Raw genomic sequence first — 17500 nt, forward strand, 5'->3', positions numbered from 1 at the left:
AGCCCAGATAACTGGTGTGATGAGAATACCATAGCGGCACCTTGAGCGCCCCTCCCCCCTCCACACTGCTACCGTCATGACTACCACATCAACACTATACAAGTTGAGCTCAGCAATCCTCTTCTTCCCTCTTCACTGTGTATATGATAAACCATTCTGAGGACTGGCAGTTCCCATGTAATAGTAACTTGAGCAATGCTGGAACAAAACCTCTGCCGCAGCAACTAAACTTTTCATTTCCTTTGTCAAGTGACATACCAGTCCGGCTGTGTTGGATATTTGGGAAGCGGACCTCCAGAGGCAACAGCCTAGTTAACCAAGCAAACATAAAAAAAAAAATAGCCACAGGTCAGGCTATGGGAGTAAGAAGACTCTTGACACCAGTCACAGGTATATCACAAATATATCCTCACTGTCCCATCGAAGTATCCATCTCAGGGCGACATATTCCTACATTAATTTCCACATTACCTCCATCCTGTGTTGTGATAGAATATGACACAGCGAGCTTTTATCTCCATTGTATAACTAGCATATGGAACAGGACAGCAGCACATTATTAATGTATACAATTCTGCTAAATAAACTAGATGTATCTTAGTCTTCGCGTGGTCCGAGAAAGGTATATCATAACCTCAACCCTCTGTGCTTCAATGCACGCGACTTGAATATTGACGGATGAGTTGATAATGCGATTTAATATTAGCATTGAAGACTTGAAGAGAGTCAAAATAAGCATTCACATGTCATCATATGGAGACTAATATCCAAATTTCTCCAACAAAAATAGTAAACTAGGGTGTACACAGTGCAAGTCAAATTGAAACCTTTCAAAGAGACCGATATTGTAAACTACACAAGTATATGAAACTTGAATCATCTCAGATGTTGCACTATCAAGTTATCATCATGGAAGGGTTGAGGCTAATCATATGTGACACTCGGAAATTATCGCAAGAAAAGCAGTGTTTAAATTTTTCCAGTTTCATAAAAAAAAAAAACTGGGACCTATACGTCGCCAATCCAAATTTTTCTCTAAATAAAATTCACCAGTTTTTAAGAAAGTAATTACAGTAAGAAATAAGCTTTATTCAAGCTTTGTGTTCGTAACATACAAATTTTTAACAATGAACCTAAGGGCACACATGTTATAGACATTGCAGAAAAAAAATGTTGGTTTAACCTGGGATAGCCAAATAAAGTCAAACATTGTGACTAATTCCTGACCAGAAGAAACATTCTCCAATTATTTCACAGTAACCAATTTGATTACTAAAACTGACACGTGATAACTTACACAACCTAACATCAAGAGATTGTTTCTTTTGAGGAAAAAAACATCAGCACTAAATAGTTTAAAGCCCACCAGAAGATGCATTTTCCAGTTACTGCACAAATTTCAACAAAATTTGTATCTACACAGCCTAAACCCATAAGGATCATATACAGGCTGTGGAATGGGAGACATTCAAATTCGATCCAAGAAAGAGGAAAGATATGTCCAGTTCTTTGGATCAAGAGCCCATCACCGGCATCAAGGCAAAAGAATGCTATGTAAAAAATATACCATTTCGACATAAAATATGACAAAATGGAGTCTACCTACTCCATATACCAACCATCTTCCAAGTACGATACGCGACTGTTGAAATTTTGAAGCCTGTTAGAGGAGAAAGTCTGTAGCCGTTATACGGAAACAAAAATTGAGGACGACACATGTGACACTGTACATATGGCACCTGTCTGTGTTTTAATAAAACCCATTAATGGTAAAAGTTTGAAGCCGATCATAAAAGACATCCTTCAGTAATTAATCTGATTACAACTATTCCAAGATTTTCTTTAACTATTTCAGTAAAATTTCAAATTTGCAGCTATTCGTACTAAACGTATGTGTTGTCATCCTTCTTATAGAATACATTGTCAATAATATTTTGAAGTCAGTCAGAAGAATTCTTCAGTTCTGGAATAAAATTGATTATCATTATTTATTTAATAAAATTGGCACAACCCTTGTGTTCTGCAAACATTACCTTTATCTATATAATTTTGGTCATAGGCCAGGTTCGTCTGGTCCTTGCCTGGTCAACCAGGCTGTTGCTGCTAAAGCCTGCTGCCCCATATATCACAGCCTGGTTGATCTGACACCTGGTTAAGATATTCAGTTTTCTCTTGAAGACTTCTACACATGTTCCAGCCGTGTTTCTGATATCTTCTGGTAAGATGTTAAATAGTTTGAGACCACGAATATTGATACAGTGTTCCCTTATTGTGCACACAGCACTCCTGCTCCTCACTGGGTTTATTTTGTACTTCCTTCCATATTTCTCACTCCAGTATGTTATGGCAGTGTGTGAATTTGGGACCAGGCCCTCGAGTACTTTCCAGATATATATTAACATGTTAGGTATTTGTTCAAGCTTTAACGTTGATATTTCTCCTGCCTTGAGCGGGGCCGTCATCACTGAGCAGTATTCCAAATATCTGCTGGAAGCACCCTGTTGAGCCAGGGTCCTTTCAGGAGATATTTCTGGGATAACGTTGCGTTGCGCCATCTTTCATTTTACATGCGGGAGATTAAAATCTCAAAGGAGTAAAATATTTGGTGTGGGATTTTCTAGTCTGTCCAGACAGCTATTCATCTTCTTTAACTAATCTGTGAATTCCTCAGCAGTTACTGACGCTGGGTTATGTACTAGGATAAGTACCAGATTCCTATTTTTCAACTTTAATGCCTAGAACTTCTACTGTGTCATTTGTAGAATTCAGCAGTTCTGTGCAATAGAAAGTATTTTTCACAGAGTCTTACTTCTCCCTGTGACCAATTAATTTTATCACATCGATACATGTTATAGTTTTCTATCTTTTTCTCTCCGTTCAAAACATCCCTCGTGTGTTTCTGTAAATGCTCCGAACATGGCATTCACAGTGGTGAAAATTTGAAGCTGATCAGATGAGACATTCTTCAATTACGAGACATTTCAACCAGTCTAAGTTTTCTTTTACTATATCAACAAATTTGCCTGCGCGCAAATGAAATTTAATGTCTACTATCCTGGCCTTAAGATGCATCAATCATTAAATATTGAAGCCGTTCATAACAGGTAAACCGAAAATTATTTAACAGGAATAATTTTTTACACTGTTTTATACATAAAATGGTCAGATCTGCACCTACACATTTGAATTTTACTTTCCACCGTCGTTGCGTTAAGAGGCATCATTTTTAAACGTTTGAAGCTCCACCACTAAGAATTTTGGAAATTATTCTCGCCATCCCAGGATGCTGGGAATTGGTTCAAAAACTTTTGTCATGGGGCAGGTGAACATACCAATTGTTCAAGATTCTACTTCATTTACCGACTGGATGAACAACATTTTAAAGATCTCCCTTCGGGAATACTTAAAAAAATCCTATCCTATTTCTTCGGTTCCTTTTTTTCCTCTCCTCCCTCGATCCCTCCCTACATCCATCTCCCCTCCCATAGATACTTTAGAAAGTACTTTCCTAGCATCACGGGGTTTTAGAAACAATGTCCTGGATGGGGAATTGGTACAGGCAGATGTTATATACAGCCTCAAGAGTAGGTAGGACCTGACCTGGAAAATAAGTTAACTGATACATATTACGGTGAAAATATCGTTATTCGTGTGCACATGTTCAGGAGAAAAGGTTGAGCTGAACGTGAGTTCTGGAGGTGGGAAGTTCAGTGCCAGCATTCTGACGGATGGTTGGGGATGCTACAGGTCTCGAGGTTGGAAGTACAAATATTGTACTGAAAGATAAGCGATGTTGATGTTCTGAAGATGAGAAGGATGTTCTGAAAGGTGGATGAGGATGTTGCAGCCCTGGAGGTGGTAAGCAGTGACTGCACTCTGAAGGGTGGGCGGGCATGTTGAAGTTCGGAGGGCCATTTAAATCAAGATGTTCACAAACTTTTGAACATTAGTGAATGCATTTCCTTCTTTGGGTCACCTTATATTAGAGGAAAACGGTCGATGCGGCAAAAAAAAAAAATCCTTTACTAATATTTTAGTGAGAAATTGTATTTGAAATAAAACAAATGCTTGGAGGAGGTACTCAGTGTTTGTGTTGGTTGCAGGTTCCATCTACACGTCATCATGGTTGGACCGAGAGACAGTGTCAAGATACTGGCTCAGTGTGCGAGCCCAGGACTCCGGCACAGTGCCCAAACACGCCACCCTTCACGTGAGTACCACATCCTGCTCTTCTCTCTCTCAGTGATTTCGGTGATCATTGCCCTAGTGGTCCGGTCTCGGACCGCGGGGGCGATGAAATTTAGGTAATGAAATTAAGGTAATATAAAGAAGAAAATGAAATTAAGGTAATGTAAAGAAGAAAAAGGCACAATACTGTGACTGTAACAACACACAAATAACCAGCACATAGGAGGAAGAAACTTATGACGATGTTATTTGTGCAAGGTAAATGTATGTTATATGTATGTAGAATGTAAAATTTACCTGGCATTTTTTGCATTTACTTGAGACAGGAAAAGATATTAGCAGAAATTTGCTCGGTGCAATGTTTCTTCCACATGTTTACCCTTCTGTGCTAACTCCAGTGTGTGTATGTTTACCTATTTGGGTTTGCATACCTATGTTTGTGTTTAGTGTCTAGATTACAGCCGCATAGAGAGCATTCGAGTCGTACATTATACTACCATCAGGATGTTACTACGCTGGACACACTGGTCCTTACCTGAAGTTTATCCGGCCACAATTCCGGGTGTCTGCGGCCTCGGCCCAGACCAGGCCTCCTGGTTAATGGTTTGATCAAGAAGACTGTTGGTGCTAGCTGCATTCAGTCCATCTTAGGAACCACAGCTTTACTAATCAAGAACTTGAGGAGCTTATCCAGTTTCTTCTTGAGGACAGCTGGCGGTTTGTTGGTAATTCACTTAATGTATGAACGGAGGGTGTTTAAAAGTTATGCAAGAAAGGTATACAATACTGACATGATGAAAGTTAAGACACTTGTGCAACATCTGGTTATCTTTATTGTAGACGTTTCGCCATCCAGTGGCTTTATCAATACAGATTCTAGGATATAATTATGTCTTGATAAAGCCACTGGATGGCGAAACATCTACAATAACCAGATGTTGCAAGTGTGTTTAAAAGTTAGTGAATTATGTCAGTTGAGTTATATTTTAGTGGGTACTTGCTCCCAGGCTTTTCAATGGAGGTATTTTGCATGATCTCTCGAGACTTTCTCTCACAGGGAGTAATTTCGGTGTACAGATTTGGGATACATTCCTCCAGAATTTTCCTGGTGTAAATTATTATACATGTTTCTTGCCTACATTCCAAGGTCTACAGTTCAAGAAACTTTAGGATATTAATTTTCTCTGTCCATTCTTCGGCGCTGCGATTTCCCCTGCCTGAAAAGTTGATGTTAGTTTACAGCAATATTCCTTTGCTAGAAAGAACAAGTGGCTTAAACTGTATCACAATTAGCTTGACATCTCTTGTTTTGAAGGTTTTAGTTATTCAGGCTAAAAATTCCTTGCATTTGTGATAACACTGAGATCATCTTTGAACGGAAGATCTTCTGACATTATCACTCCTAAGTCCCACACATTTCTCTTCCGCTATATTGAATGGTTTCAGTTTGTTTTATACTCTGCTAGATTTTTTTTATTCAGGTTTCTTGTACCAGAGTACACGAAATTTGTCCTCAATAAACATCATATTGCTTTCTGTGGCCCACTGGAAAACCTGATTAATATCAACTTCGAGATTTGCTGCCTTCAGTGGATTCCACTCTCATACAAATTATATCCCCTTCAAAGACTATACGAGACTGGGCAGGAAAGTTGGTGTAGGTACTATGTTGGAGAAACAGAGCTATTTACTGTGTCAGTCTCTGATTTTACTTTGCTGACTATTACTCTGTATCCATTTTCTTAGAAGATTAACAATCAAATTTGTCTCCTTTTGCACGTATTTTCTATGTTATTACACCATAATTAAATCTGTTTAAGGCTTTTGCAAAATGTGTGTTCACTGTATCTGCATTTTAAACCATACCACGGGCGGGATTGAACCCGCGGTCAGAGAGTCTCCAAACTCCAGACCGTCGCGTTAGCCACTAGACCAGCTAGCCACAATAAGATTCGTCCAACTAGGTATATTTCTACACCATAGGAAGGTTAGCATAGGCACCACTGTGACCACAAATGCAAGTTTTTACAGACGAATCTCCAGCTAGCGTGGCCGTGACGAAATCTAGCTCAAGTCCCCTCAATGCCGTCAACTTGCATTTGTGGTCACAGTGGTGCCTATGCTAACCTTCCTATGGTGTAGAAATATACCTAGTTGGACGAATCTTATTGTGGGTAGCTGGTCCAGTGGCTAACGCGACGGTCTGGAGTTTGGAGACTCTCTGACCGCGGGTTCAATCCCGCCCGTGGTATGGTTTGTTTGCAATCGTGTCATTACGATTTCGTGAGTCATATCTGCATTTTGTTTGTCTTCCGGTGTATCCAATATTTAATGGTCCAGCAATTGTGACCTGCTTTAAACCCATATTGCCCTGGGTTGTGAAATTGTTGTGAATTTATTTGTTTAACAATCTTGTTTCCTGAGACTCTCAAAAAATTTGACGTGTGACGTGAGAGCAGTCGGTCTATAGGTTTTGGTTTATCACCTTTGTGAATCGGGCATTTTTCGTGATTGTAATAACTGTGGAATGGCTGAAGTGTCCATCCGTCTTCATAGGATATTTAAGACACGCAAGTTTTTTTTTTTTTAAATTTTCATTGAATTCAGTCTGAGCCTAGGGTAGAGTGCCTGGGAGTTCTGTTAATGGCCCATGCAGAGTCGAGTGGGAGTTAGGGTTATATCAGATATTTTGGAGATTTTAGCTGTTTTGGTTCTCTTGAAAAATTTAATTGGATTGTCAATCTGTAGACAGATTAAAGGTTTACTGAGCAGTGTGTCATATTGTGACTTCAAAGTTCAGCTTATTTCTTTGTTGTCATCAGTGTAAGTTCTATCTTCTTTAAACAAGGGGTCCGATATTGTATGTTCTCTTCCCCCCCCCCCCCATCCCTAAAATTTGCATATAAAAAAAGCATTTTGGGTTTCTTTCAATTTCATTAGTGAGTATTTCTGTTCCCTTGATCTTTCCTCTATCTCTCGAACCCATATTTCTTTCTTTAGATAATGTGTAAGAATTTTGAATTCAGTGATTCTGCGCCTTTTCGTGCAGAGGGAGCATCTCTCTCTTTCTGAATAGCATATTTCATATTTTTTTTAATGGTCAAACACTGTAGCACATTTTTAGTACCACTGAGCTTATCCTCTCAAGACATTGTCTTAAATGTTGTTATTCATGCTATCTTCACTGCATGTTATATTTGACCCCCAATTAATGTATTTATTGTTGAAGTTGAATTCGTTGAAAAATTCCCTGTGACTGTTTTTAGCTGCTCAAAACCTGTGTGTGTGTGTGTGTGTGTGTGTATGTGCGTCTGAACTTCAATAAAGTTGTGGTCTAAATTTGCTATATTCAACACCGTTATGTTCCATACTAGATTCTCATTTGTGAGAACAAAGTCAAGAGTATTTTCTAGCCTAGTCAAACTTAACAGTTCGACTGTGTGAGGCTGTTCATCAGAACGGTTCCTGGGATTTTCTCTGCCACTACAGCATTTACTACCTTCTTTAATTATAGATTTTTTAAAAAGATATAACCAAACACTAGGATGTTTTGGGCAGGGGGTGAAAGATTATCAGAACAGTATACGATTTACAATGATTGGTTTTTGAGGATGTAATTCTCTCTATAATTTATCAAACTCATGTATAGTACTAATTGAGTTCACTGTAACGTTTTTTGTGCTCTTTTGGACGAGTTTATAATTTGTATATCGATTGGAGGTGAGGAGCCTCGCGATATTTCTACAATTCACGTTAAATTACAATACAGTTGCAGATCGAGTGGGAATGTTAATTTATAAATTTGGTTTTAAACTTTATCCATAACTTTTATTCTCATGATCATTGCAGAGCGTCGCTCAAACAACGAAGATATATTTTACAATATTACTATCACTTTTTCATTTTTTACGTGCAAACGTCCGACGTTCTTAAGCGATATACAGTGAGCATGTAAACAAGCGTCACCTCACCTCGCACTTGAGTGTCTGTGACCCTTGTATGTGTGTGACACCGTGGAGACCAAACACAAAGTACACCTTCACAGCATTTGAGTATCTTGGTAATTTAGATAAGTTGAAAGAGCCATGTAAAGACAGGCAGAATAGTGGCAAAAACCAAGTGGTGAGCGTTGTAACACTGGTAGCAATGTGGTTAATTCTACGATACATCCACTTGCTCCCACACTAACTTCCATTTAATTACCACTACTTACTTCCCAGAATACGTATACTCAGTGCAGCTGTGGTTATTGAACTCCAACAAGATAATGATAGAACACAATGTAATAAGGCAGCATTACATTAGGCTATAATACTATATCCCAGCCGGAGTGTTCTGCACCTGCACTTAGTTTTATGCGAGCTCCAGACCGAACATTATCACCTGCCCACACCTACGCCGCAGAGCACCTGGAAAAAATACCTTGTGCACACTCTTGTTCCTCACTACCGGATAATTGTTGGTGTAAACTGTGTTCATTGACTTAATATTCTTCAGGTAGCTCTGGTCTCTTCCTCCTCCAAATATTAGAGTCCATTAATTATCAACCGAACTGATATACTGAGTTTGAGTAGTGCTGTAAGTTAGTGCCGGGAAGAGGACTCGGGTTTGACCTTAGAGGCGTCTTCGTACTCTCGTCTTGGTCCGGCAAGACTGTCGTACTCTGTTCTGTGTTATCTCCTCTTCATCCAGCCCATCCTTCACCTCTTTCGCAGCCGTCGTCGTTCAGGTCCTGGAGGAGAGCCTTGATAATGGGTCCCCTGGGATGAGTCAAGTGTCGTCAGACGCTGGGTCGTTAACTCCTCCTCACCTTGCATTAACCACACTGACCTTCGCTGTACCCGTCACTCCAGGCCTTGAGAAATGGCCAAGTCGTATGTTTAGATAGTGTAAGTATGAATAGACATCTTCACCAGGGAGAAATTCACCTACCATGCAAAAGGAGCTCTTATAACTCTGCTCTCAGTGCTCCCAGGCGACCTCTGTATCACGTTAGGCACTCCCGCACGACACAAGAATAGCCCAGCGGAGGAGTGAGGCCAGAAACGTGTGCTAGTTTGCTATACAAATTTCCGACTAAAGCGAGTACATAGCTGAGAACAAACGTGAAAAAATGGTCTCGGCCTTGCAGTTTATTTCCTTGGACAAGTCGATAATAAATCTCGTTAAAACAAGGTTGATGAAACTTCCATCCATCGACTTCCATCATGTAACTATGGAGGCGGTTCTCGTGACTTAGCAGAGAGTGCCATTTACGTGTGGTAACACAGCACAGAGTGCTATTTACGTGAGGTAACACCGGATGCGGAGCTGGCATTTACTATGCTCTGGCGTATGGCTGCACGAGATCGCCAATTTATGTGGCACGATTCTGAAAACGCAATTCCTTGTGTGCTAAGAAAGAGATGTTTGGCAATGAGGGGTGACTGTATGCAGCAGTGAAATGAACAACTCGAGGAGCACGAATCTCAAATATCGCGAGAGATGTATATTATTATTATTATAATAAAAAAGAAGCGCTAACCCACAATGACTAGAGATGTATATTAAAATAATAATTTGGACAGCCCATGCAAGGCTGGCAAACTTCAGGATGGGCTTTAGAAACTAAAAAAAAAAAAAGCCCAGAAGACATCAGGGACACTTATGGACTAGTCAACAAGGATCTGAAGTTTCCATTTGATAAGCATGTTCCGAAAAAGAGTGAAGTCCAAAGGTTTGCAACAGTCCAGTCACGAAACCGAGGAAAAAAGACGATATATGAAGATAAAGAAATTAAAGTTTATGGTTGTCAAAAATAGGAGAAACGGACAGGATGAATAGGTACTGATTGATCAGGAACACTGGAACATGACGGAGCCGAATAATAATGCATAGTAATGCTAGGATTTTTTTTCAGTCTTTGGTTGTTAGGAAAGTAGAATGAGCTAGGGTGGTAGAAAAGTGGAATAAGCTAGATGAGAATGTGGTTTTACGCTCTCTGTTCCTTCACCCTTTTTCCTCTAATATTTTTTCCAGGTGTAAAACATTTTCTCGTCAGCACTCCAGGCGTGAAAGATTTTAGGCATCCCAAGGATTTCTGCCTTTAATTTGATATGAAGAGTGAAATTATACTGTACATTCTCCAGATCCGCAGGATCCATCTGCATTGAAAGGTCGTGCAGTGTTCATCAGTGTTCCATTGAAAGGTCGTGCAGTGTTCATCAGTGTTCCATTCTAAAAAAAAATCAAGTACAGTACTTTCAAAAAAGAAAAAAAGTATCATACTTGCTTGCCATCTCTGGTATTAAAATTTCTAGTTATCTGTCTTTGTAGATGATAACAACAGTGTGTTTCGACGTAAGATATTACCAGGTGGTTAATGCTTCTTTCCCTCTAGTTAGTTTCCTCATTAGTTTCATTGTTTATATTCAGTTTGTTTTATTTTTTCCCGTACTCTGTAGGAAGCGATACATGTGATCCGATTGTTAAGTCGAAAAGTGAAGAAAAGACATACGTTGCGGAACAAGTTTTATACCAGAACAATGCCTGGATAAAGTTTGGCCCGCGACTGAGAGTTTTCTTTAGTATTGGCGGCAGTATGACATTTGGAGCCAAGTAGAAAAGTTTTAAGTTTCAATATAACCGTTTTCTTATCCACCGCTTTAAACACACACACACAGTTTTTAACACCAAATTTACCCTCTCACTTTCAGCTTACTACTGTCACGACCAACTCGCTTGACATATTACAGAAATCATGATCATATTCTAGACCAATAATACCAATTGTGACACTGTTCAAATCACTCTTGCTGTCTCTCTCTCTCTCTCTCTCTCTCTCTCTCTCTCTCTCTCTCTCTCTCTCTCTCTCTCTCTCTCTCTCTCTCTCTCTCGTTTAGAATATTGTTCGGAGTTGACTGCTTCGAAGCAGTAGTGATCTCAGAGCTGCACAAGATACGGAGGTTGTTTACTGCCCGCATACAGCCAATAAAACACTCAAGACCTCTAAGAACGCCTCAAAGTATTTCAGATGTTTTCTCTGGGTCCCCAATAGACCGAAAATATTTGTTATTTCTTTACTGCTGGATATCTGAAGGACGTTTCCAGGGGTCAGTGCCCCCGCGGCACGGTCCCAGACCAGGTATGTGGGCTACTGATTTCCCATGCCGTTAGTGTATGCCTCACTTAATGCTCAGAGAGGTACGTCTAGGTGTATATACACAATATTTACTTAAATCCTCAATTTAGGGTTTAAAGTATTCTTGACTTTTGGTGTACAGGTGGTATGCAGCCTCAGTGACCCTCATATTGTCGATAAACAGCCAAAACAACCAAATGAGATAACGGAATCAGTAACCATATAAATATAAGCTTGAAAGATTACAAATAAAAGAGTGAAAGGTGGAGCACAGTCTGCCACCTACTCGAGAAGGATGTCTAGCACCACCACTCTCACGTGAGTGATAACGATGAAGAAAAATGACTGCCAGAAGAACTAACTTTATTGGCGCAATGTTCTGCTCTGCGTACAGCTTTATCAAGCTCGAATTTGTAAATCAACCCAAAGTTTTAGCTTCAGTGACCCTACTTGACAGAACTTGAAAAAAGTTTTATCAATCTATACACGGCTTTCCAAACTACTCAGAGCAAAACGTTGTCCCAACAAACGCTTGTTCAGCAACCGTTGCCTTTCCTTTACCTGTGTCGGCAGTACGCCATTTGAATCCAGGTCAAAATGAATTATTGCAGCTGTAACGCTGTCTCTTTCAAGAGAAATGTCATCACCTGTAACCCGGCTGCTCGGGTCAGGAAGCCTGGCCTGAGGCCGGTGGGTAGTGACCTACAGAGCTAACTACGGGTGAACTGTAAGTAATTGGTCAAGCCAAGTATCACTCAGGTGAGGAGGAGATTAGAGAGCCCCTTTCCATGGGAATTGATATCAACAGCTGATTGTAGGTGCCGAACTAAACAGGTGGTCCACTAAACAGGTGGTCCACTAAACAGGTGGTCTTTGCGAATGAAGCAAGGAACACAGATATGAAATGTTTGTTATGGAATAAAACTACGTACAACCTTTTCCTGATTTGTAGATGTTCTGAGCAGTGGTTCAGCCAAGTGTATGTGACTCATAGTAGAGCCTCACGGTGTACTTGTTTCAAAGTGGAGGTTCACAGTGTACTTGTTTTAAAGTGGAGGTTCACAGTGTACTTGTTTCAAAGTGGAGGTTCACAGTGTACTTGTTTTAAAGTGGAGGTTCACAGTGTACTTGTTTCAAAGTGGAGCTCGCAGTGTACTTGTTTCAAAGTGGAGCTCACAGTGTACTTGTTTCAAAGTGGAGGTTCACAGTGTACTTGTTTCAAAGTGGAGCTCACAGTGTACTTGTTTCAAAGTGGAGGTTCACAGTGTACTTGTTTCAAAGTGGAGCTCACAGTGTACTTGTTTCAAAGTGGAGGTTCACAGTGTACTTGTTTCAAAGTGGAGCTCACAGTGTACTTGTTTCAAAGTGGAGCTCACAGTGTACTTGTTTCAAAGTGGAGCTCACAGTGTACTTGTTTCAAAGTGGAGCTCACAGTGTACTTGTTTCAAAGTGGAGCTCACAGTGTACTTGTTTCAAAGTGGAGCTCACAGTGTACTTGTTTCAAAGTGGAGCTCACAGTGTACTTGTTTCAAAGTGGAGGTTCACAGTGTACTTGTTTCAAAGTGGAGCTCACAGTGTACTTGTTTCAAAGTGGAGGTTCACAGTGTACTTGTTTCAAAGTGGAGCTCACAGTGTACTTGTTTCAAAGTGGAGCTCACAGTGTACTTGTTTCAAAGTGGAGCTCACAGTGTACTTGTTTCAAAGTGGAGGTTCACAGTGTACTTGTTTCAAAGTGGAGCTCACAGTGTACTTGTTTCAAAGTGGAGGTTCACAGTGTACTTGTTTCAAAGTGGAGCTCACAGTGTACTTGTTTCAAAGTGGAGGTTCACAGTGTACTTGTTTCAAAGTGGAGCTCACAGTGTACTTGTTTCAAAGTGGAGCTCACAGTGTACTTGTTTCAAAGTGGAGCTCACAGTGTACTTGTTTCAAAGTGGAGCTCACAGTGTACTTGTTTCAAAGTGGAGCTCACAGTGTACTTGTTTCAAAGTGGAGGTTCACAGTGTACTTGTTTCAAAGTGGAGCTCACAGTGTACTTGTTTCAAAGTGGAGGTTCACAGTGTACTTGTTTCAAAGTGGAGCTCACAGTGTACTTGTTTCAAAGTGGAGCTCACAGTGTACTTGTTTCAAAGTGGAGCTCACAGTGTACTTGTTTCAAAGTGGAGCTCACAGTGTACTTGTTTCAAAGTGGAGCTCACAGTGTACTTGTTTCAAAGTGGAGCTCGCAGTGTACTTGTTTCAAAGTGGAGCTCACAGTGTACTTGTTTCAAAGTGGAGGTTCACAGTGTACTTGTTTCAAAGTGGAGCTCACAGTGTACTTGTTTCAAAGTGGAGCTCACAGTGTACTTGTTTCAAAGTGGAGCTCGCAGTGTACTTGTTTCAAAGTGGAGCTCACAGTGTACTTGTTTCAAAGTGGAGCTCACAGTGTACTTGTTTCAAAGTGGAGCTCACAGTGTATTTGTTTCAAAGTGGAGCTCACAGTGTACTTGCGTCAGAAAACACAATACAACAGTACTACTCGTACTACCTCTGTCAAGTGGCAGATCAACCAGGCTGTGATGGCAGTGTACGCCAGCGGGCCTCCAGTAGGCAACAGCCTGGGTAAACAGGCAGTCGACAAGGAAGTCCGGTCTCAGACTGAGATGTAAAGTTGGAAAAACTCTCGACACCGATCTCAGGTATACTTTTCACAGCAAGAAGCAACTTTGCAAAAGAACCCCAAATCTTGAATAAGTCAAGATCTAGGTATCAAGGCAGAATGAACTCGCTAATTTTCAAGAGTCTTGCTGCATGACGCCTGCGGGTTGAGCGCTTCCTCTTAATAATAATAATACGATGGCCCAGGACGGTACAGAGCGGAACCAAAACTGGGTTTGCAGTTTGTTGGTGACGTGTGGAATAGTTAAGTAGATCAGGTGGGGGGGGAGGCACCAAGCTCAGGCTGACACATTTCATTTACTCTTTTTTTTTTTTTTTAACTTATTCCAGGTGACAGTATGATCTGAAAATCATCCTGTGGAGTGACGTATGATTTGAAAATCATCCTGTGACCTACCTACGTACCTGGAGTCTACATAGCCTTCTGAGAGTCAACACTCTAGCGGACATAAAGATTTTATTTAAATTTCGTCTGTGTTCTAATTAACCACTTTAAATGAAGAAATCTGTATAAGTTTCCAAATGACTTGTGAATGCCTCGTCTGATTCCCTTCAAATCTTCAACGATAGTAGTATTTAATAGTTATCAACTTAGGCCGCACTGTTCCAGTCCCGCCCGTGCACTAAGACACACCCAACGAAATAAATCTAGTTTAATTAGAGATGTATGGCCTTAGCTAGAGTTTTTTTGCGTTGGTATGTGCTCGCTAACCTTGGCCACTACATTCTCCACTTTGTCCTTGTATTATATTGATAAAATGTCTACAAATAAAGATACCCAGATGTTGCACGCGAGACTAATTCTTCGTCTTGTCGGTATCGTGTACCATACAGGTACACTAACTTGGGTTTATTCTTAGTCTTCCTCTGAGCTGTATTTTCACTAGCCTGGTGATATCTAGGTTTATTACGCCACTACAGCGCGTTGTCGCCCATTATAAGAAATTTTGCATTCACTAAAAGTGATTTGCAGTTCGTCCCATTATGATGGATGGCTTGATCAACATGGCTGTTGTTGGAAATAAATGGTATCAAATACCGACACAGTGGAAATATAAACACATATGCAGTATAATGTGATCCTTTATTGACAACGTTTCACCCACACAGTGGGCTTTTTCAAGTCACACACAGGATCTGTGTGTGACTTGAAAAAGCCCACTGTGTGGGTGAAACGTTTTCAATAAAGGATCACATTATACTGCATATGTGTTTATATTTCCATGGCTGTTGTTGCTAGCCACACGAAGTCCAACATTAGCACCAGACTCTGGCTGATCAGGGACTGACTTGAGAAACTTGTCCAGTTCTTTCTTGAAGACAGCCAAGGGTCTGTTGATAATTCCCCGTATGTAAAAGGCAGGACGCTGAAAAATCTTGGCCCCATCGCACTTAGCGCACTCACTGCACTTCTGCTTTTCATTGGGGTATTTTGCACCATTTGCCAAGCCTTTTGCTTTCATGGGGAATGATTTGTGTGTACAAACTTTGGGTCAATCCTTCTAGAATTTTCCAGGTGTACATTTTAGTGCACTTCTCTCGCCTATGTTCCAAGGAGTACAGATCGAGAGACTTAAAACCTCCCTGGTAATTTATGTGCTTGACAGAATCTATGCGATCAGTGAAGGTTCTCTGCACATTCTCTAAGTCTGCAATTTCACCTTCCTTGAACGAAGTTTGATAGAGTACAGCAATACTCCAGCCTAGAGAGAACAAGTGACTTAAAGACTATTATCATTGGTTGGCATCTCTTGTTTTGAAGGTTCTAGTTATCCAGCGACACTGGAGATTCTTGAAGGTGAGATCTGACATAATCACTCCCAGGTATCTCACATTAGCCCTACGCTCCATTGATTCGAATTTATTTTATACTTCGTTCCAGTCTTTATTTCCTCAATTTTCTATAACAGAGTAGCTGACACTATTCCTCATTGAACATCATATTGTCAGTGGCTCACTGCTTTGTGGTTTACTGCGTCTCCGAGGAATGCCACTCATACAGATTTTAGTATCATCTGCAAAGGACGATATGGTGCTATGATTTGTCTCAGTCTATGGTGGATATGGGGCCAGTACTGTGCCTTGAGGAACAAAATTTTTTGTTATGGCAATCTCCAATTTCACTCTGTTCACTATAACAATTTGGGTTCTGTTCGTTAGAAAATGGAATATACGTTTTCCCACTTTTCCAGTTAGTCCTCTTGCACGCATTTTGTGAGCTATTACACCATGGACGTATGTGTCAAAGGCTTTTGCATTTAAGATCATGTCGTAATGGTCAAGCAATTGTGAGAGGCAGGAGCGACCTGCTCTAAACCCACACTGCCCTGGGTTGTGCAGTTATTTAGATTCCATGTGATTAGCAATCTTGCTTCCGAAGACTCTCAGAGATTTTGGTGAAAAAATCAGAATATCATTCTGTATAGTGAAATATGATTTGAAAATCATCCTGCATGATGTAGTATGATTTAAATCATCCTGTGTGTTGTAGTATGATTTGAAAACCATTGTGTGTAATGGAGTATGTGACAAACATCCTGAGTGAACGGTGTGTTAGGGAACACAGGTCTTGCTGCAGCCCCGCACACTGTCGTATAGACGAATGCGAACCACATGATGTGTTTCTGATTTTGTAAATTAAAGAGAACTGAGAGTAACTTACCAAGAAGTCAGAGCGTGGACAGGGAGCCAGCACCTGCATTTAGTGATGAGGTGTGGGAACATTAACAAGGGAAGTACAGCGATCCAGGGTGTATGTTCGCGCGCACACGCGCGCGTACACACACACACACACACACACACACACACACACACACACACACACACACACACACACACACACACACACACACACACACACACACACACACACACGCACGCACGCACTCATATACAACAGGCCTAGTGTCGAATCGACATGTGCCTTGGACAAAATAGTAACTAACTATAGTTTTCAGATAACCTTCAGGGTATATGTAGTTCTTGTATGCATACATACAATGCTAGGAGGTGCACGTGCAGTCTGCGGTGGCATACGTACGTACGTTACAGCCGTGGCATGTGTGCTTGACCTTGATTGTAGTGGGTGCATGCGAGTGGTGGTGCCTAGGGTGGTGACAACAAGGTGTGGCAGCAGCAGCAGCAGCTGCAACAGAAGCAACAGATGGCAAGCGAAAGACCTGGCTACCTGCAGTACCGTCCTTGAGTTGTACCCCTGCCTCTCCCAGCACCACCACTCACCTTCCCAGCACCAGACAGTAATTGGTGCTGTTTATGAGCTCCCTTTCTTCCCTTCTTGCAGTCTCCAGATGCCCTAGGTGTGCAGCTCATCCTTACATACACAAGTCATTCCTCATGAAATTATGAAGCTTGGTAGACGGTGCAAAATACCTCCAATAAAAATCAGAGGTTCAGTGAGTATACTAAGGGAAAATCAGTAAGTCTGAAGGGACTAAGACTTTTCAACGCCCTCCTTTCATACATACGGAGAATCACTAATAGACCCCCCTGGGCTGTCTTCAAGAGAGAACTGGACAA

The 17500-nt window shown here is 40.9% G+C and overlaps 1 protein-coding gene across 9 annotated transcripts in view; it reads left to right on the forward strand.

Annotated features, from left to right (window-relative positions):
- Nucleotides 1–17500, forward strand: part of kug (FAT atypical cadherin kugelei) — a 913302-nt gene that overhangs the window by 571419 nt on the left and 324383 nt on the right. For all 9 annotated transcript variants that reach the window (XR_011394610.1, XR_008406862.2, XM_070104239.1 and 6 more), the window contains exon 4: nucleotides 4104–4210. Coding sequence is in view for 7 of the 9 variants with exons in the window: in XM_070104239.1 (XP_069960340.1) it covers nucleotides 4104–4210 (107 nt within the window). In the remaining 2 variants the exon portion in view is untranslated. The remainder of the gene's footprint in view (nucleotides 1–4103; nucleotides 4211–17500) is intronic.

The sequence above is a fragment of the Cherax quadricarinatus genome, chromosome 1 (genome assembly GCF_038502225.1).
Source record: "Cherax quadricarinatus isolate ZL_2023a chromosome 1, ASM3850222v1, whole genome shotgun sequence".
Taxonomy (NCBI): Eukaryota; Metazoa; Arthropoda; class Malacostraca; order Decapoda; family Parastacidae; genus Cherax; species Cherax quadricarinatus.